Below are 22,717 nucleotides of genomic sequence, written 5' to 3'. Positions count from 1 at the left end.
CGAAATATTATGAGCTATAAAAGTTTTTATTGGTTCATATACTTAATAGAAACGGCTTTTATAGGAGAGAATCGAATAAAATAAATGTGACATAAGTCAATTTTATCCTTGTTACGTTGTTTGAAATGAATCAATCGGAATTATGTTTTTCATATTCTTTGAGATTGTATGATTTAGTATTGACTTTCCAATTATGTGACTTTTTCATATTAAATGTTGTTTTCTTTACCATTTTTGCTTCGGAGATTAAATTGAAGAGGTATTCCGTTTATATCATAGAGAAAATCTCAAAAATCTTAAGAAATATTGTGTCGATATTACCCAGGGTGTTAGAGCCAATATATTTAGTAATATTTCTATCCAAAGAACGTGCTTATAATTCAATTTACCTCAAACTTACTCGGTAGTAAAAAGAATAAATGTTTTATTTAATTTTTTCATAAAAATCAGGTCATCTTGAGTGACATCCTTTCTAATATTCTATCGTATAACCGAACGTCTGACTAAAATTTCGAATAAATTCAATGTTGAATTTCTGGACAGGTAATCAGACCTTTTAAGCGAAAAGCGAAACGAGGGAACAATAACATATAAAATTGATATGAGCTCTTGAAAATGCTCTATCCTTGTTGGCGGATGTAAATGTTCACTATAATGAATGTTTGATGAATTGCAAGATTGCAATGTTCCTACTGAAACGTTATTTAACATTGTATGAATATCAAAGTAACTCAAATTTCAATAATTTACATTTTCTTTGAAGGATTTGAACTTATAAAAATTGATATTCGAATCTGAATGATTTCATTAAAGAATATTCAAATTCTTCTCCATCGACCACTAAAAAATCACTTTGAACATTTTGTAGCATACCTGATTTTCTGTGTATCGTACTAGATTGAAGCTTCAGTTTTCATAGATTTTATACATCAAATAATCTATTCGTGTTTCGAATTGAGATAGTTAATTTTTCTCGCGTCTTCGAACAATTCAAATTAAGAAAATAATTTTTTTGAAAACCCGTGGAAGAGAAAAATAATTCAATCAGAATCTCCTGTAGGGATTCCATAAAAGAAATGAGAAAAAAATAATTTACAATGGATTTTATTGGAGATCTTAGAATGGTCGGATGTTTTCTCATTATTAATTTAGAGTGAATGAGCAGCAAGAAGAATCGCGAGAATATTCGTCTTCAATTATTTATAAACGGAATATTTAAATTCAAAACGAATTTTATCATTAACCAGAATATATTTTTTCAACCATCGTTTCAAATAAAAGGAATACTTTATTGTATACTTTAATTTTTGGAAAAATAATTATTTCCCAAGAATTCAATATCGGTTAGGTGATAGATTTTTTTGTAATTATTTTGAGGATCTCTTTCAAAGAAGGAGCAATTACTAAATATTTTTCTGGATATTTGGGAGTATTCTTATAAATATACAATACTGTATATGCACGTATTTATGTAGAAAGTATGAAAAAAAAACTGCTGGGATGTCAATTTACGTCTCAAACAATAAACAAACTTTCACTCCAAGTATTTATTAAAACATGTTAACCAAAGGTCTCTATTAGAAAGTACAAAACACTGGCTTCGACCCTCCATGTCTATTGAGCCAATTAATTGTAACTTTTAATTGACTTGTACAAAGGTGGCGGCATAGCTATGAAATAAATATATAATTGATTACCTATATAATACATCTCCTCCTATAAGTTTAGTTTGGCCGGTTTTTTTATCACGTGACTATATTAGGTTTTGGTATCATGATCTAAAACTGGTTAATATTATACTCTTTTTTACATACATTCGCAAAATGATTGCGCCCCTGACATTTTGCACATGTTTTATTCCAAGCAGGACATGAATTTTTCTCTTGATGTACATAGCCACAGAATTCACATTTCCCTTCTTTTTTTCTATAAAAAAATGCTTAGATTTTACAGAACTAACACTAGCTTCATTCTGCAAAGCCTTCAGCTGTTTTTGACTAACTTCTCTTGTTCTACAGATGTCTATTGCTTGTGTCAACTTTAGATAAGATTTTCTTGACAATTCTTCTCTAGTGCTGTGGTTGTAGATGTCCATCACTATCCTATCTCTTATGAATTCTTCTAATAAATTACCATAACCAGTTGTTTTTCCTGCTGTTCTTAATTCTGTCAGAAAACTATCGAAACTTTGTCCCTCTTGTTGCGTTATATTGTTAAATAATAAACTTTCATATATAACATTTCTCTTTGGTTCACAGTGATCTATAAATTTTTTCAAGACATTATCAAGAGTTTTCTGGGTCTCCGGTAACGGATCAAAAGAGTTAAATAAATCATAACCATCATCACTAACTAAGTTCAATAGAATTGCAACCTTTTTTCATCATTTTCATTGCTTAAACTTGTAGCAGTCAGAAAATTTTGGAATTTTTGTTCAAATTTTTGCTAGTTATCGGCTAGGCTTCCTTCAATGGATAAAGGATCTGGAGGTTTAAAGTATGATTCCATTGCTGTTGGCTTCTACTTATATCGCAGCAGAGTCCAGCTTACTAATATCTAAGTACGAATGTACGAAATTTACTCAAACTTTTATAGTTTTTACACCTGACACCATGTATGATACCAGGATCCTTGCTATTTTATTAAAATAAAACTAATCCAAGTGTTTTTATTAAAAAATGTTAACCAAAGCTCTCTATTAGAATCGTCTTTTTTGAAGTACAAAAAACTGGACTCGACCCCCCATGCCTGTTGAGCCAATTAATTGTAACTTTTAATTGACTCGTACAAAGGTGGCGGCATAGCTATGAAATAAATATATAATTGATTACCTATATAGTACATGTAGTACCTGTCAATCAAATACTAAATAACGTGGAGCCTTTAATCTTGAATCATTTACTGTATAGATTGTGTACTTTTTAATACAAGCAACTACCTCCATCTCTAAATCAAGCCTGTTACTTCTAGGACCATCCTTGTAGTAGTATAAAAAGTTCAGTAATTACACAGAGTTCTTTTAGTAGATGATTTTTATTCACTCACGTATTTGTTCTATTTAGTCCGTGATAGTGTCAACAGAAATACGAAGGGTGTTGACCTGGAATTACGTAAACTGAGTTTCACTAACTCGGTAATGGTTCATTAAAAAGTAACACAAGTGTCAACTGAAGTTTAGCATTTTGGTGAATTTATATTAGAAAAATAAGCGGGTCGACTAACTTCGAAATGGATATGCTGGTTAATAAAAATTTCTCTCTTATTTTATTTGATAAATTAAGCTCAGTTTATTCATCTCTAATTATTACCGCAGCCAAGTTTTCATCCAGCATTAAAGAAATGGTAAAAAGCCGTCTCAGTCCGGTTAACAACTTCATAAAACTTTAATATCTTTTCCAAGAAAATTTAAATGAAACACGAGCAAAAGACAAAACAGATACAAATAAGATTTAAGTATTTTAAAAGTATAAAGTATGAAATATAAAAAGTAGATAAACGATTTCACAATGTTAGGGGATACGAAGAATTAGCCTAAACGTTCCCTCGACGGTCTTTTTGTCGTTGAAAAAAAAAATGATATATACATCTGTTCTGTAGTTTAAAACATTACGAACTTCTTTCTGCAAGTATACGAGGTTTAATATATTTATTAAACAATTCCTCACAAAAACACAGAAGAAATTGATACAGACCAGAAAGATATACGTTGTATTGAGAACTAGAACCAATCAGTTGCAATTCGAGTTGACAACGATCTTTCAAAGGACCGAAAAATCCTAAGAGGTAGTAGGGATGTGTATTCTTCCCACTCCTGTTAAAAATTTATTCGGAAAACATCTTCTAAGAAGCCTTCAAAGGTCAATCATAAATAGCAGAAAACATGAATGACCTCTAAAGTCTCCTGGTCATTTTTGGATGAGATGTATGAGATGCTTTGGTTCATATATATATATATATATCGAGTACTGTCCTCTATTTATCAAAATGATTGAATTATAACCCAAGAATCCGATTTGAATCAATGGGCTAATTTATTATAACCATCGTGCCAATCTTATAAACAAATTAAGTTCATACGGTTTACCATTCTTAAATATCGACTTGGTAGCTTCCCCAAAGACCGATCCATCCATCGATGGTCACACCTCAGACAGGCATGGGGTCAACGCTGGTGCTCCTCAATGATGCATCACCAACTACCTTTGTACTGTAAATCGACGATCGACTCGACACAACTACAAACCTCATCTATAACTTTGAGATCAATCGCCCCAATAAAGTAGGATACTATTTAAATCCGTAGGCAGAAGCTGTCCAACATAACTCTACCTAGAGTAGTATCTGAAAGACCTACTCGACAGTCAGATGTGGCTATTGAGTACTGAGTTCGTCTACGGACGTCCAGAGCATCAATTTTTCGGGACTTTATCCTTTCTTTGGAGAAGTAAAAGTTTGTGAAATTAGCTACCAAACACGTCTTTTGAAAACACTTGAAAATACAGAAATTTTCAGTTATTTAAATCTGTCGCTGGGCGCGTTTCCGGTTTCATATGGTTCAGTTTGGATAGGGATATTTACCACTCGTTTTTATTTGAAGTAGTCTTTTATATCCTTTATTACATATTTACAATCCACTCAGTGGATAGGTTAATACCTTTTAATGGGTAGTTTTTTATTGATAATGTTTTTTATATTCTGTTTCATTAAAATGCGCAAAACCCTGCTCTGTGTGGAGAAGGCAATTAGGTTTTATTTAATTTAGGTTTTATATGCTATTCTGACATTCTCTTTTATTACTTTTATGCAGTAAAGTCGTTTTGTTTTGTTTCTTTTAACTGCAGTTTGTTGTGAAAATTGCTTAATATCTTAATTTGTTTTGCGGACGGATTTGCGGAATTTATGGTAGATAAAGAGTTAAATGGTTGAGAAGTTTTATGCTGTATGAATTTACTAAAAGCTTTTTATATTTAAAAGACTAGTTTAATATGTTGAATTTTCATTTTTTGCAGTAACATTTTTCAATAATTCTCTTTCAAAATGAATATTCCAATAAAACTGAAACAGATTTTCTTAAGAATACGAACTGAAAGTTAATATTGCTTTCTAAATATTTTCCATCTTCGAATTTTTTAACAAAACTGAACGCTTAGAACATGCCAAGTACTAAAGCCTTTCAATATATTCTGCAAATGGATTAAGTAAATTTATAAATGGTTTCGGGCTACTTCCCGGGTTCGAAATATCACCGCCATTATTTCCAGGTTTACTGAACATTTAGCCGATGGAACACGTGGCGAATACATGTTATATACTTGGTATTAACAGTAGAGTAGAAATAAGGGCCGTTGCCGCATTGTAATTCCATTTAATGTTGTTGGGAAATCAGATTCGTGTTAACAAAAATTAAAAACCGATTTCCACACGCAACTGATCAACCGAATCCTTCAAAATCGATTCATACCATCAGAATATTTTGAGAATACGAAGATTTAAGTAAATTAACATAAACGTGAACTATATATCATACACCAAGTCAAAAGTTTTTCACAAGATCGAATTAAGATATCATAATAGACAGTATATACCTTGACCATTTGAAATTTTCTTATCAGATATTTTGTTTTTAGTTATTTCTTCGTTTAGTAAAAGTAGATTGAAACTAGAGTCGAAATTGGTAAATTGGTGATTTGGAATTGTCAAAATTTGATATTATTTATTCAGTCTTTTAGTCTCTATGTCATCCGTAGGTTTAATCTTATAGACAAGCTGTTGTTCTGAGTTTATGAAATCGTCGAGGAAACGATTGACTTTATTGATAATCAATCCGTTTTTTAAAATAGAAAGAACTGCTTCAATCAAGTCTTTATTAGGAAATTGTTCATCTGTGGGTTCAGAATCGTCCACATCTTTCTTAATTAGTTCTTCATCATCATCTTTCATTGCCGCAGTGCTTGTACCTTTTCTTATTATCTAGATTGAATTCGATTTTTCCCAGCATTCTGATTTACTTTTTTCAATTCTCTATCCTGATCAATTTTATCATGATTCACAAACTTCGTTTCATGTTTATTATTATCTGCGTGTTGTTTGTTCTGTACAACTATGAAAATGGTTATTAATATGACCAACTGAGGATTTATTTTGATTTTTATTATATCAATTTTACTACCAATATGTCGCAGATGTTATTTATTGAACAAATAAATCTCGAAGGATAGTATATAATGTGAACAATTTGTTCAGAATTGGAATTTTCAATTGAGAAACTATCAAACTATCGAACTTCAAATAGAATAGTTGCGACAAAGTTTGACGCAATTCAATGCGACAGAAAACAATTTTTCTCCACGATTATTAGTTAACGTGTCTATTATCTGAAAAAAGGAATCGATTGTTTAAGAATCATCGAATCAGAATTTGTTTTTAAAAATTCATTTTGTTGCTTATAGCCTGAAAAAACCAACTTTCTAAGTACATTCTCTCGAGGCGATAATTATAAGCATTATAGCTGGTAAAAATTGAATACTTATTTATATTTATGAGGTTAGAAGGCTTTATAATGTTGTAGAAGAGACGGGTTATTGAAATTTACAGCCTCTTGATGTGCCATAAAAGCGGCTTTATAAAATAAAATTACTACATGGAAGATAGAGTACAGAGTTCGGGTTTCAAAACCGAAAGACATCTCATAAAATATTTGCTACTTCATTTGTTTGTTACTCCAAAAATATTTTTATTTCTATATAAGCCCACCATCATTACGATTTATACGAGGTTCGCTCTCAAGTTTTGATATATCTGACATTGCCAACATGAAATCTGATATTTTTAATGACGAACGTTCTCAGAAAGTGTTGTCGTGAGAATACTATGTGAGTTAAGGTCGGTCGAAATCAGCTGTTGTGACAGAAAACATCGATGATGTACGTAAACTGATCATCATGTGATATACCACGAGATTGAGGCATAAACTACACCCAAATATTCAGCCGTCAATAAGATTTATTCGCGTTGGACGCCGCAAAATTTGACACAAAACTCGTGGGGCGAATAAAGGCTGAAAAAATTTAATCGAGATGCTTCAAATGGTATCGTGTCAGGCGACGAATCATGGATCTATGTATTGAACCCAGAGCTTGACAACAATCGACTGTATGGATCTTTCAAGACAAGCAAATGGCCTGTTTTTTCGAAATAACTGGACACGTTACCACCGCTCTATTAGAGCAACGTAGAACGATCAATTTTGAATAATAATACATCAACATTTGTTTTCCAGAATCTTCTCCAACACGACAATCCGAGATATCAAACATCTGTTCAAACAAAAACGTTTTTGTACAATCAAAACATCGAATTTATTAATCATCTGTCGCAGATCGAAAATATGCTTAGAAATCATATGTTTTGGTGGATAATTTCGAATAATAATGAAGCCCTATCCAAATATAAATAATTATTTTTGTTTGTCCATCTCAAAACTTGAGTAACGACACTGGTAGCTGTTTATTTCGTTGAAAAATTACACTTTGATTGTTGAATATAAAACTAACATAACTTTTTTTAACTGTTCGTAGCCGCCAAGAAAACGAAGTGAGATTAGTGAGTCAGTTTTCAGTGTCCGCTGTCATTGGTGTTAATCCTATCCAATACCGAGTTAAAACAGAATTATAGCACCCGTGAAAACTAAGCCGATTTGATGAAGGGTTGAACGTAGAAATGACCGTTTCTGAACTGTATTGTCATTGATTAGACCAAAATAATTTCTAATATAAGTTCTTTCATTTCAGTTTCAGTAAATGTTGGCATCGGAGTTAGAATAAATCGACTAGAAGTGCCAGAAGTGACTAGACATGGTAGTCCGGTGATATTAGATTGTGATTTTTCATTAGAAGCCAATGACCAGGACTTAGTAGTAAAATGGTTCTTCAACAAGACTTTAGTATACCAGTGGATTCCAGGTGGGTTACTATACGTTTAAAACGCCTGTCTTCGTATTATTTCCATCATTAGAGCTGACTCAAACAAGATAAAGTATCGTGAAAGATAATAATAAAAAATTAATCCATCAAATTCCTCTCAACTGGATTAATTTGTCCCAGGTCTCAAGTAATCATTCCACATTAAAGAATTTATCGTTTTTGATAAAAGTCACATTGTATTATGGAAAAAATTTTTGATATTAAGTATCCTTGAATTATATTAATATGAAGATATCTTGTAATTTTCCAATCTCTATTGCTATTTTGAGACTTACAAATTTGTTATATCAGTAGAGGTAGACACTAATAATGATAAATCAATTTATTAACTTATAAGAAACTTAACCAGTCTCCAAAAATACTTTTCCATATATTTCAGAATGTATCATATAATTTTTTACATCCAGTTTCCTTTTAGGAATGATCAAACCCCAAGTAATAATTAATTTTTTGCTTCAGTCCTTGTAACATCCATAATATATTAGGTTTTATAACTATGTCTGTGCTCAGTTGCATGAATAGACGGGTCCAAGTGAAACACACACAAAATGGGGTTTTGCAGGTACAAAGAAACGACCACAAGGCTTGGGAATACTTAAAGATCGGTTGAATCTTGAATATGCCGCCAGTGTAGACGCCAACAGTATTCATAGGGCGTTACATATTTTGAAAGCCGGACCTGATCTCTCTGGAGACTACACGTGTTCGGTGTCGACGCTTCAGAGCGAAGATATCGAGACTAAAAGTATGCTAGTTTTAGGTGAGTAAAACGACGGATTTTATAATCGTTTAATGTCTTCATGAATATTTCATTATTTTCAAACCAAGAGATAAGATTTAGTGGATTTAGTGTGTAATTTCAACTAAAAAATCGAGCAGTTTCTAATTATACTGATATTATTGGTCAGGAAATTTGAGTGAGGCTCAAAATTGCTGCAAAGGAAACGAGTTAGTTGTATTATATAAACTGAAAGTCGAGCAATAGGAGAAATTCACTACTATATATTTTTTTTTTCAAAATTTCAGTGTTTTCTTTGTTAGGCCAGTTACTTCTGAGACAATCCTAGTATTTATGAACATATATGCTGAAACTGTTCAAAACATGTCGAATCAAATCCTTATCTATCATAGTTCTTATAAAAAGTCAGACAAACGATTTAAAATGAAATGCCACTGTTGTTATGATCCTACGATCTCCAAGAATCAATAAGGATGTACAAAGGGTTTATGTGGGCGAAAAAAATAATAAGGGTCCAGTGGGATATAAACCGGGCTCCAAGTAGACCAAAAAAAAGTTTTTTAGAGATAATGATAAGGTATGTATGGTCAAGTTTTATTTAAACTAATCAAAATCGATCAAGTAATGATCGAAATTGAAAATACTACGAAAAATATGTTATACAAAACCGATATGCTATCGATGATTATTAATTGCGGCCTTTTTGAAAATATAACGTAAATTCACAATAATGATAATACAAGTTGATCCGTAAAATTTATAACTGTCACTTTCCAAATGGAATTGCTACAATAATTCAAACAAATACATAGTCGTCGTTGATAATAAATAAATTTGAAATAATAATAAGTGTAATCGCGTGTTATATTTCGACATGAACTTATTTCAAAATATACAAGCTAACAAACGATTCATTGATACGATCAACTCGGAATAAAAAGATTAATGCTTTATAAATATTCAATAGCGGGCTGTAATTACACTAAGAATCATTGAATTTTTTTCCCATTGAATTATTAATAAAAATCGAAAATGCTGTTTTTCTATCGTGTTCATAATATTGACAATGCCTCGTTAACCGGGGGTTGAAAAACAAGTATTAATGAGTCTTAGTTTCGAATGAACAATATGAGGAAAATTCCATTCAATAATTAGAGGAATATTTCATTTCGATGTTAGTTCCATTCAAATGAACCGTACGTAAGTGTATGTTGAATTATTTGATATTCAATAATCTGTGCATTGAACGATATTCTACAAATCAACAATTATTTTACAATATGACGGTTCCTATCGAATTGATTTAATATTCAATTATTAGAATGTCGGTTTGATACGATAGAAGAGCAATTAAATTTGGTTAAACAACCAGATTTTCCAAGACCACACGAAATATTTATGGGTAAAGTTAGTTTCGGGAAACTGCTAATGAAATTCATTAATCTTTTGAAATTTGCGTGACAAAATCAGTAATAAAACTACGCAATTATAACTCGAAGTTACCTTGAAATATAAAATTTGATACTTATACTTTTGTACGACAATTTTCACATGAGAAAATGCCTTAATTTAAGCATGTTGCAACTTTTTAAGACTAATTTCCAATTCTTTACTTCCATTTCAATCATTATTTGTTCATTATAATAAATTTAATAAGTTTACCCATTTTGATAATGGAGATTTGACGTTTGAACGTCTCTGGTCGTCTACCAGGATATTGAAGTTACAAGGCGAGTTTTGTTACATGTCCTGTGGGATTGTGAAGATTTATTACACTTCAACATCCTTCCAAATCATTGAACTATGATTGTCGTAGTGGATAAACAGGATGTTTGATCAACTCGTCAAAAAAAAAACAGATCTAATTATGGAAATTCAAGTACACTCCTATTGTAGAGCTTTCTGTGGACCCTCAATATCATAATTGAGATGTTTCATTCGTATTTTTCGAAGGACTTATCGCTTGATGTATTTTATATAAATAAAAACTGTCAAGTTGTCGTACGGCTGAGTCAATGAAAATTTTTGCATTTTATCTAGGGATGTGTTGTTCTTTCAACTAAAAGGATTTCCGTCGTATCCCATTCTTCGAATATATATTTTATTTTGTCAAACCAAGCGTATATTTGTCTGGAACGCGTCGAGAAAGGACCGTATATCATTTATGTTCGCTTCGCCAAAGGTAAATTATGAAACAACCTTTTTCGTAATAGGATGTTACCCTTTTTAAACAATACGTGTGGTCTGAACTCGGGTTCTGCTACTAGAAATTATTAAAATTCGAATATGTACTTCCTCGTGAATTCATAATAAGAAATTTTTCCTGAAATACAAAATTAAAACCTTCGTTCATTACAGAATGACATTAAATCGAATAGAACTTTCCAATAACGTGATTTATTTGGAAATTATGTACTTTCTAAACATATTGTGTGGAGAAGAGGTCGTAATTGCCCTTTGGAAACCACCAGCTTAAAACGTTTCGTGAATTTATCATATCGGACCATCAGTTTAAAAAATTATAAAAAGCTTATCCAAAATTCAAACCTGCAAAACGACGTCGATACATTTTCATCAAATAAAACTAATTTAATTTTAATACGAAACATTTTTTTTTTTTAATTTTGATTACCATTAATTTTTAATTTGAAACCAAATTTCTAAATTTGGGATTCTAGACATTTATTGACTTTATTCTTTTGAACAAATAAACATTTTTAAAGACTTGTTTTTGATATTGTTTTTTGGGGATTAAAAACTTGATCAAAATAACCTATTGCTGGTTGTTTTCGCGCAATAATTTGTACTTAAAAAGTGTAGAATATAAAGTATTCATCACGCTCACCATGCATAGATAAAACGATAAAAAATAAGTATAAAAGCGTGATCCCGATAAAAAAAATAATCGTGTTCCATACTCGTAAAATTTTAAAACGTTTCAAGTCTACCAAACGTTTTAATACCTTTCATGATATCTTACATTATTACCGCCGCCAAAAAATTGTATTATTCATGAAATTTCTTTTCGCTGCTAATCAACTCTATACGCTTAGGCCGCGTAAACATCGTTTCGGTATTCCACCTATTCGAGTCGTTGAAAGTAAAAGCTACATTTCAAATTACAGACCAGAAAAAAATTCATTCGACTGTTTAAAAGCTTTTTACGAAATAACAAGAATATAAAGGTTTGTAATTTACCTACAGAAACGAATTTAATTAATAAAAGCGACCGTTCATTCTATTACAAACATTTTTTGTTGAGTTTTCATGACTTTCAAATGTCCTACACATTTTTCTGTTCCTTATCTCGAATAAGATCCACTCCATTTTGTTAAAACATCTTTCAGCTGTCACTCCTTGACATTAGAAAACGTCATATTTTCTATAACCTTCAAAAATCAGTTATGAAAACTTTTTATGTAAAAACTAACAATTATTTCATTATTTAAACTGACTCGGTATTTTAAGATTTATAAACATTGGAAACAGTTATTTAAGATAAGTCCATTTTCTGGGTCAATATTCTCTTAAACTTCTCGTCTAATGTTAATTTCATTTGAAGCTGTGAAATCTACTTGTATCCCATGGGATTCCCCGGAATCTTTTCTGAAATCTATCTCTCTGAACATAGCCTTCGACTACACTGTTGGATTTCCATCCTCCGTACTGCTTCAATTTGGAATGTCCACTACTCAGGTTGCCAGGATGTATATAGTATCGTGCTTTACAGCAGGAGGTCTAATATTTCCATACTTTTTGATGAGGTCAACAAGATTCAGATTAGCAGACTCTGTTACTTCAAATGGATTCGGTATCTGAAGACATTTCGAGTAATTACTTCTGACTTGTTGTATAAATAATCAAATAAATTAGATATAAAAACGATTATTGTTATAGAAAAACTGATTTCTCGGGAATATAAAGAATTATTATCTTCGGGTATTATCTTTTCTATCAAAGTTTCAACTGATACCCAGTATATAGTGGTAACGCAATTATCTCCCACATCTAATAACTCTTTCCTCCATTCTCTACAGTTTCGGGTCGCTGCGAGCAAAACCACCAAGTAAAAGGGATGTAATCAATGGACACTGCTTGAACTTGTTCATTTCCCTTTCTAATCAAAAGCGCACCTCCCTCTATTTCCTTTTTTGACCTGTTGCAATTTGCGGGAAACCGGATGAACTACTACACGAGATAACAGACCAAGAAGAGATATAATTTAATCACGAGGGAGTTTTGAATTTCTATATACGCATTGACGTAATCTAATTGAAAATATTGTTTTTTTTTGTATTAATTTAATCCTAAGACTCTACTAAAATTATATTTTCTTCTAATGTATAATAAATTTAAAGAAGCTCGAAGTTTATTCTCGTACTTTAACTTTCCGACATTGGTTCTTTGTTAAAGGAACTAAAACTTGTACACTAGTGGACCAATTTATATCCGGTCTCTGTTCTATTTTATATCTTGTTCTGAAATAGATTTTTCCTGCTCAGAAAAGTCCAATTTGTACGTTTGGTAAACAAAAATAGTTTTCTAGCATTTATTTTGCCAATTCTAAACATACATTTAATTGTTTAACTTTCATAACATATTTCTTTGACATATTTTATTGCTGAATAGCTAGTAGAAATCCAATGAAAATAGATTTGAGGTCACATTATACTGAAAACAGATCTCACTTGAACACGTTACTGTGGATACATATCGATTCATCTCGATTTTGAAGTTTCAAATATTAAACGGATTCCGGGTGCTTCCAAAGATATCAAAAGCGCCCCGCTTTCGCCGAATTTTAGAATTCTGTTGCAATCGGACAGGACCGGCTGTAGGATCCATATAGCGTACTTTTTTGAAACAATAATAATGATATATTTAAAAAAATAGCGTTTACAGTAGAAAATTTGTATGGAAAGCATTTATTGACTTAGGAATGATATAAATTACAAATTGGATGGCGGAGGATTGGACTGTGAAGATGAGAAGAAGAGATGGTACAGAGTTCAAAGAAAAACTATGCTGCCCGCGATTCGATACGACGAAAATTGTAATCAGATTGCTGTAAAAGGAAAATCGACAGCATTAATTTTCGTAGAAATAAAGAAAATGATCGATTTATGGAATGAAAATACTCCTGAAGGGCTGAAATTGAAATTCTCTCACATAGCCGCGGTAGAATTAGCTTGGAAAGTTGGGGAAATTGCCGCTTGCTTGACTGACTTTTTGGTATCGAATCAAACGATGGTTCTGTAACAAATCGAAACAAGAATGTGTACTGAAAACAATTTATTCATAGTAAGCGACGACATCGACGTTCGACCACTCTAAACATCAACAGATTATCAAAATTTTCAAATTTATCACTGTCCTTGGGTAATTACTGCTGATGATAGCGATGTAACTTTTTTTTGTTGGATCTCGTATGTATAGAATCCACATGATAAAATTGGATCATAGATTGACATAAGAATTCAATTCGGTGTGAACCAAACAGCTCAATAAACAACGTTTATCCTGGTATAGAGCAATTCGGCAGTTAAGGACCGAATAAACGACTTCTTTAGTAAAGGAAACAGTTAGACAAAGATACGGAAACTGGGGTAATCCCAAATCTACCTCTAGACTTTTATCGCTGTCGTAATCTCAGCCGCTATTTCTTTCTTCCTCAACACCACTACACAACTACTATCGAACCAAACGAACAAACATACAACAAACAAATCACGCCACATCACACAATTCAATTTGGCGGTCTTAATTCGCCTACTTCGATTGTAAGATACGAAAATAGAGTGCGGCATTAATCGAAGTTTACAAGATACGATAAGACTGCGACACAATTGCAAAGGAGGCAGGAATTATGCACGGTTGCTTCTGTTAACGAACGTTCTCTGAATGTTCAGAGAATCCTCTCGAAAATTCAACAAAACACATTTCACATAAATGTTCTCTAGCAGATGCGATGCATTAAAATACTCCATTTACCCGGAAATAAGACGCTACAAATATGATGATATCGATTCTCATTCTCACATTTTTGGAATTCCGCTGCGTATTTTATAGAAACTAGGCTAATGAATACTTATAATAAAAAAAAAACGATGTTTCGTATTTCTTTATACTGTTTATATTCGTCTCTTACGTTCTTAATTTATTTAAATACTATAAACTACACTAACTTATAATCATTCACTTTTCACTATCACTTAACTAAATTAAATAATTTATTTAAATTTTTCGATTACATTGAGAATTCGCTCGACGACCATTTATTGTGAATTGAACTAAACTGCTTTACATAAAACTATTTTTAAAATAATTCTCCAAAGATCTTGAAAAATAAAGGAACAAAACTAATGAATAAATAAACCTTCTTAGAAATTATTCATAAGAAACAACGTAAATTAACCGCTTGCTATAAAAAGTTATATATAAACAAAGATCAAACGAAATTCCGGGTATTTCGTCTCCGCCAGATTTTAGATTCCACTATATCCAAACAGGACCGGCTTTTTTTGGTATTATAAAAATGTTTTCACGAGTTATTATAGATGTACTAGTCGGTAAAATTAAATATTTTGATTCTAATCCACTGTAAACAATGATAAATCATCAATTGGAAAATACCGATGAGAAATATGAACTTAACTTCTAATGGCACGAGTAAGAAGCCAAAATTAACGTTAATATCAGATCGAAGAACCTAGACATGGAAACTATTTACAATAGGGATAAGCGTCGTCGTCGACGTCTCTTGATATTCCAAACTTGAGGTTGAGTAACCGCGGCATGTTATAATACTCTCCTTAGATCCTACATCAAGAAGTTTGGACCAGAATTGCTTATATTCAAGATATTATATATGCTTAAAACCAAACTACGAGGATATATTGAAAAATTCTTAGCCTACTATAGAACCAACCAAAATTTCAATGTCAAAATATTTTATTACTCATCATATTCTCCTCTTTATTGGAAACTTTTATTACAACGAACCTGCAACGTCTCTAGACCTTTCAAAAAAAAATGTTTCATCTTGCTCTGCAAGCCAGACCTCAGAAAATTTACGACCTTTTAAACTTGTTTCCAGTTGAGGAAAGAGAAGATAGTTGGACAAAGTCAAATCTGGCGAATAAGGGGGGTGTTCTAGTAATTCAAACCCTAAATCACGAATTTTTTGCATGGAAACATGAGATTTGTGTGCAGGGGCGTTGTCCTGCAAAAACAAAACACATTTGGATAGCTTTTCACGTCTTTTCTCTTCAGTTTTTACCCGTAGAGTGGTCAGTAATGTCGAATAATAATCTCCAGTCATTGTTCTTTCCTTATCTAAAAAATCAATCATGATTAATCCATGGTAATCCCAAAAAACTGAAGAAAGAGCTTTTCCAGCAGATTTTTGGACACGAAAAATTTCTTAGGTCTTGGAGAAGCAGAGTGTCGCCATTCCATCGAGTGTTGCTTTAGTTTCTGGATAGTAGAAATGTACTCAAGTCTCATCCATAGTAACAATTCGGTTTTCAATTCGAGCACAGATCGAACGCGATGGTTCTACCCTTGCGCGCTTTTGGTCTACAATCAAACATTTGGGGATCCATTTTGCAGCGATTTTTCTCATGTCCAAATGGCCGTAAACTATATGATGAACGCGTTCGTATGAAATATTCAGTGCTTTAGATATTTAGTCCAATTCGACGGTCTGATAAAATTATGTCATGACACAGAAACTGGCCTTCCCGATCGTTCATTATCGTTCAATGGAAAATTTACCTCTTTTGAAGCTTGCAGTCCAAATTTTCACGGTCGCATACGAAGGACATTGATCACCAAGGGTATTAAGCACATCTTCGTAAATCTGCTTACCTCTTAACCCTTTTAAATTTAATTTTTTCAGTTTTCACAAATGCGGTGCACATCTTTTAATTTATTGCGTAACTCTGGTTCACTTTTTTAACGTCAAACTTTACACTGACACTTCTAATAATTTATTGTTCGTTGCTATGGTAACGCAATATTTTGTTTATGCACGGAACTGGTCTAGGCTAACTAGATATCAATAAATCCTCGTATTACACTATATACATTCAATTAATTGATATATTTAACATGGAAGAAGTTATTTTTTTTTTTTTTTAAATATATATTTCGTCGGTATTCCTATTCTCAGTGCAGGAATTCAGCGTCCCCGATAATAATCTGACTGTATCTAGATATATTCGTCTGCCCTTTGTTGAAAAAGAAAATTGCATAGAAGTAGGTCAACGGTATTTCACTACAAAAGGACACGACATGGGTGTGAACCTCTTGAGAGTTGAGGCTTTCAACTAAAATAAATGGCTTCTTATGCAACCGGCTTCATTATTAAATTATACGACTTGGGAAAACTGTTTCGTATTACTGTGTTATTGTATTAAAATTACACTGAAATTTATCTACTCGCACAAAAAGGATTTGATTCTACCTAATGCTAAAATATATTTTATTGTTTTCTGAGTGTATACACTTTATTGTAATTGATTTTTGATAATAATAAAATAAAATCTGTTTCCAGTAGAATATAATCTATGAAAAAACCAATTTATTTCGATTTATATTAATTTGGAGAATGATATCAGCGTCATTGAACAAACCGATGTAACAGGGACAAATTAAAAGTATTTTACTTGGGAATAATCCTTTGAGGTGAATTATGGTTTCAATCAGGACCGACTGTCCAGTTCGCTGATTTGAGATTACAAGGATTTTCAGATTATATCCTCTATAGTCGCATCGCAGTAGGTGCAGGATAGCTGTGTTATTTTTATTTCTCTTTTCTGAAAGCTCTTTGTGCTTTTTCGTTAAAACCCTTTCTCTATTACCTACAGTCGACCCAGAACATTTCAGATAATGTCTCTAGATATATTTGTTGGATTCCCTATTTTATTATTGCGAGTGAAACGTACGAGATTTTTTGTTTGCATCCAAAAAAATGATTCGATTTTCTATTAATTTAATAGCAAGCTCAGAAATTAATTATTCTAATGAAAGAAATCTTCAAGAAAATGATTGGGGGAACATTTCTAGTTACTATTTGCCACGGAGTAATTAAATAATCCAGTAAAATTTCATTTTAATGACTGTGTCTCTGAGTGCGGAGGTAACTAGATAAAATAAAGTGTGAAAAAGTGGAAAAAACATAAAAGAGAAATCTACAATCAAAGAAAATCTCGCGTACTCAGGATTCGGTACGGAGAAGAGATCTCGCTGAGGACCAAATTACGTGGCAAGTGGTGGTCGACATCACACGGAAAAGTGGAAGAATAGAAAGAAAGTTAGTAAAATTGACGTGACTTATTTTCAAGAAAATCTCATATAACCACTCGCAGATTACTTTATAAAAGTTTTATATTCTCGTAACGGCACACTTCTTTGATATCTTGGCCTCTATTTCAGTTTGAATCCTTTTGTAGTAAAATGACTTTCGCTATAAATTATTTTATAGTCTCAATCTTTTATGCATCCGAACTTATCAATTTCTTCGCTTTTCTTCACCATCCTAATTACGAAATGAATTTGAAAATAATTTTAAGTTTATGTATAAAATTGATTTCATTAACATAAATTTGAAAATTTTATACAAAACAAAATCAAATTACGGAAATATATTAACGACGTTGCCAAATAGCTTATTTTGGTTAAAAATAACCGACTGACATAATATACGAGTGTTGCTACTTAATTTTTAAGATAAAACGATGAAAAACAAATATCAATAATTGAACATTGTTCAATTCTTTTTCAAGATATTCCCCATTAACATCAATACACTTCTGAACTAATGTGTGGGAGCTCGGGTTGTCGTTGTGGAGAATTTTTCGTCTTCCGCGATTGGTTTTCCTGATTTTTTCAAAAACTTCTTGCAAACAAAAGTTGGTTCGTCTTGAAAACCCATACAATCATAGAAAATGTGGAGTTATTTTCATTTTTTCACCAAAACGATTCAAATCGCATTCCGGTTGAAGTAAATGGAAATCACACGATGCAAGTTCATACAAATATGATGGATATTGACATTGGAATGCTAAACTTAACCATACACGATCAATGGAATCGATATTGTCTTTTTTAAAAATCGCTCAAACCAAAATTTTCGATAAATTAGTTACATTTAAGGTTTATCGACATTTCAAGCGAAATTTGACAATAATTGCGATTAAGATTTCGGTTATACTGATCTGTTTACTGTAGCGAAAGGTACTGCAATCGTTAACTGTTGATTGTGAGGCTATAGAATGGATATTCAGAAATTATTACCGGAATGTGATAACATATCTAACATATATTATTTATGAATAATTTGTGAAGACGATAACTATATAGTAAATTTTATATTTATAATATTGTATAATCGTATATCGATTATATTACATAACATTAAATTGTTCCAATTTCAGTATCCCCTTGATAAAGTGCCTTGCCTAAAATATCTATCGTGTTAAATTATTCAGGTATCAAGACAGTAGACAAACGGAATTAAATGGCGATAATTCACTAGTGGCAAGACACCCAAAATTCCTAAACTGTTATTCTCCATTATCAGTTGAATTTAAGGCAACACCGTTCATCGCAAAACTATGCTAAAGCGGGGCAAAGAACAACATTCACTCTGAAGTTAATTAAAACACTTCATCACAATAAACTTTAATCTAATTCAATACAGATGGTGAACGTTATGGAGTTCGTATGCCATGCTAATTTCTCCTATTAGCCCAAGTATCAGACTTGGCTATTTGGGAGATTTGTTGTTATATATATATATATATATATGCAGAGTAAAATTTAAGTACTGTTTCGAATTACATTACTTCTCGTTTACGATTTTACTTTTAAAGGATTCTAAATCTGTCATTTAATCAAAGTTTATTTTGGGTAATTCAACTTTTATGTTAGTAACTAGGAGTGCGACTAATTTTCATTTTAGTATCATTATTCTCATTTCTTTAAATCACGCATGTAAACTCGCGTGCACGGAAATCGATCCACTGTAAATTTTTTATTTTGACAATATTTTTTTCGAATTATTCATCAGATCAAAAACAGAAATATGCTGTTTGAAAGACAGTGTTTTAGTTTAATGCATTCTACAACACAAAAAGCTGCCCAAGCTATTACTTTAATCGAAAATGGACTTGATCGACGAGCTGTTGCTATACAATTGATTATGAAGAATGTACCAGCGATCTGGAACAAGCATTATTGGTCAAAAACTCAGTCAATATCATCGGCAAGCGTTTTGCACAGGATTATCTTATTTGGACGTTGGAACAATGGGAATATGCCTCTATGGTAGTAACCCATGAAGGTAAATGCACCGAAGATTAAAAAAGCTATTAGTAGATTGATGCTTTGAAGAGCGGAGTGCTTATGGAGTTGGTTCCTTCAGTAAGAATCGTGTGGGATCACATTGCAGTAGTCGGGTTATGGAGTGGCCAGCATACAGTCCTGTTCTAAACCTGATATAACATTTATGAGATGAGTTAAAAAGAGGAAATCGAGCTAGATTTCCTTGCAGAAGAAAAGTGAATTAATATCTCAAAAGAAACAATATCTAACTTGATTAGATCTATGCCTAATCGTATGAGAGGTATTAAATCGTAACTTGCTTAACGCATTAATTTTACTATTTTTGATCTGACGAATAATTTGAAAAGAATATAATTGAAATCAAAAGTTTCCGATTCCTACACGAGAATGTTTGATCAAATAAGGCTTCTTTGTTGTCAATATTATCATAAATTTGTCCAAGAACATGCCGTTTTTATCAAAGAGATATTTATCATTCTGCCAGTTGTCCGCAAGTTATGAAAGTTTTTTTTTTTATTTCAACTTCCGAATCTGAAATTGAGAGATATGATAATGTCCATTATATTATATCAGACAGTTTTTCCACCCTTCTTATGAAAATGAGGCTTCATTTCTAAGAAGTTGTCGAAACTGAGTTAGAAAAAAAATCTAAATATGAAACTTGAAAATGTTTATTAAAATCGAACAACCTACATTCAGAATCACTTGTCCAATGTTCGTTACCAGTAAATTACAACTCAGAGATAGCCATCGATCAGATAACCCTGGTTGTTTGCCCATTTGGGTTTTCCAATGAAGCGTTTCTATTCCGAAGTAACAGACATCTCTCTGTTTCCGATCCATTTACGCGGCCACCAGAAATTACGATCGAATTAACACCAAGGAAAATGATGTTTATCTAAAGACTAGAACTCAGGTAGACGAGATGAAATCGATGCGGAGAATACAGTTGAAACATTTCAACGCTATTTCAATTCAAAATAAAACGTATTAACATTGATCACACCGAATTTATAAACGCAATGATTCAAAATATAACGATACACGGCGTTGTGAACGTCGTGATCAATAAATAGCAACAAAATGAAAACATGATTGAGAAAAGGGAAACTACTTCTCTAAATAGTTTGTGGAAGTTTAAGTTGTGGGAATGTGGCAAATCAATCATCAAATTTTAATTTGTTATAGAAAAGATCCGTGTTAAACATGGCGTTGTAAACAATAAATAGCAACAAAATCATAACGACGAAAATTAATTAAAAATATCTAGCAACTAGAGTGAAATGAAACAAGAAGGACCCAGAAAATCTTGTCGAGAAAATGTAGATTGAGCAACGAAAATTAGAAGGCAGCGACTGGGAGAACATGATTGAGAAAAGGGAAACTACTTCGCTAAATAGTTTGTGGAAGTATCAGTTGTGGGAATGTGGCAAATCAATCATCAAATTTTAATTTGTTATAGAAAAGATCCGTGTTAAACATGGCGTTGTAAACAATAAATAGCAACAAAATCATAACGACGAAAATTAATTAAAAAGATCTAGCAACTAGAGTGAAATGAAACAAGAAGGACCCAGAAAATCTTGTCGAGAAAATGTAGATTGAGCAACGAAAATTAGAAGGCAGCGACTGGGAGAACATGATTGAGAAAAGGGAAACTACTTCGCTAAATAGTTTGTGGAAGTATCAGTTGTGGGAATGTGGCAAATCAATCATCAAATTTTAATTTGTTATAGAAAAGATCCGTGTTAAACATGGCGTTGTAAACAATAAATAGCAACAAAATCATAACGACGAAAATTAATTAAAAATATCTAGCAACTAGAGTGAAATGAAACAAGAAGGACCCAGAAAATCTTGTCGAGAAAATGTAGATTGAGCAACGAGAATTAGAGGGCGGCGACTGGGAGAACATGATTGAGAAAAGGGAAACTACTTCGCTAAATAGTTTGTGGAAGTTTAAGTTGTGGGAATGTGGCAAATCAATCATCAAATTTTAATTTGTTATAGAAAAGATCCGTGTTAAACATGGCGTTGTAAACAATAAATAGCAACAAAATCATAACGACGAAAATTAATTAAAAATATCTAGCAACTAGAGTGAAATGAAACAAGAAGGACCCAGAAAATCTTGTCGAGAAAATGTAGATTGAGCAACGAAAATTAGAAGGCAGCGACTGGGAAAACATGATTGAGAAAAGGGAAACTACTTCGCTAAATAGTTTGTGGAAGTATCAGTTGTGGGAATGTGGCAAATCAATCATCAAATTTTAATTTGTTATAGAAACGATCCGTGTTAATTTCATCCTGAATTTTGTCGCATGAGTTTAGAAACACTATGCATACATAGCTTTCGAATAATTAAGTAATCATCCTCAGGGACTGATATTATTTTCTTTTAAATGAATTATCAAATTCATGGGATTCATAGATTGATATTCTAATCAACATGTGTCATAAATATGATATGATTCATATTTTGAATTTTCCTTATGAATGACATCAAATTTTTGAGAATTTTATGGGTTAATTCGTTACCAATGACGTTCAATTTATTACAAAAATTGTTCTTTTGGAATCTTGGAATCATTTTGGGTAATAAATGTTGTTTCTTCTTGTAGTTGTTTCGAGTCAAAGCTTCGTTGTA

General features: G+C 32.0%; 1 protein-coding gene and 1 long non-coding RNA gene across 2 annotated transcripts in view; one reads left to right on the top strand and one right to left on the bottom strand.

Moving 5' to 3' along the window:
- Nucleotides 1–22,717, top strand: part of LOC130895365 (butyrophilin subfamily 2 member A2-like) — a 168,226-nt gene that overhangs the window by 37,612 nt on the left and 107,897 nt on the right. Inside the window, exons 2-3 of the mRNA XM_057802604.1 lie at nt 7,791–7,961; nt 8,545–8,742. Coding sequence (XP_057658587.1) covers nt 7,791–7,961; nt 8,545–8,742 — 369 coding nt within the window. The remainder of the gene's footprint in view (nt 1–7,790; nt 7,962–8,544; nt 8,743–22,717) is intronic.
- LOC130895366 (uncharacterized) lies at nt 1,533–2,617 on the bottom strand. Its single transcript, XR_009059456.1, has 2 exons — nt 1,841–2,617; nt 1,533–1,778 (listed from the first exon to the last, which is right to left on the bottom strand). It is a non-coding gene; the product is annotated as an uncharacterized LOC130895366 (long non-coding RNA).

This window comes from Diorhabda carinulata, chromosome 6 (assembly GCF_026250575.1).
Source record: "Diorhabda carinulata isolate Delta chromosome 6, icDioCari1.1, whole genome shotgun sequence".
NCBI lineage: Eukaryota > Metazoa > Arthropoda > Insecta > Coleoptera > Chrysomelidae > Diorhabda > Diorhabda carinulata.
The sequence above is the reverse complement of the archived record's forward strand: the minus strand, read 5'-3'. Positions and strand labels throughout refer to the sequence as shown.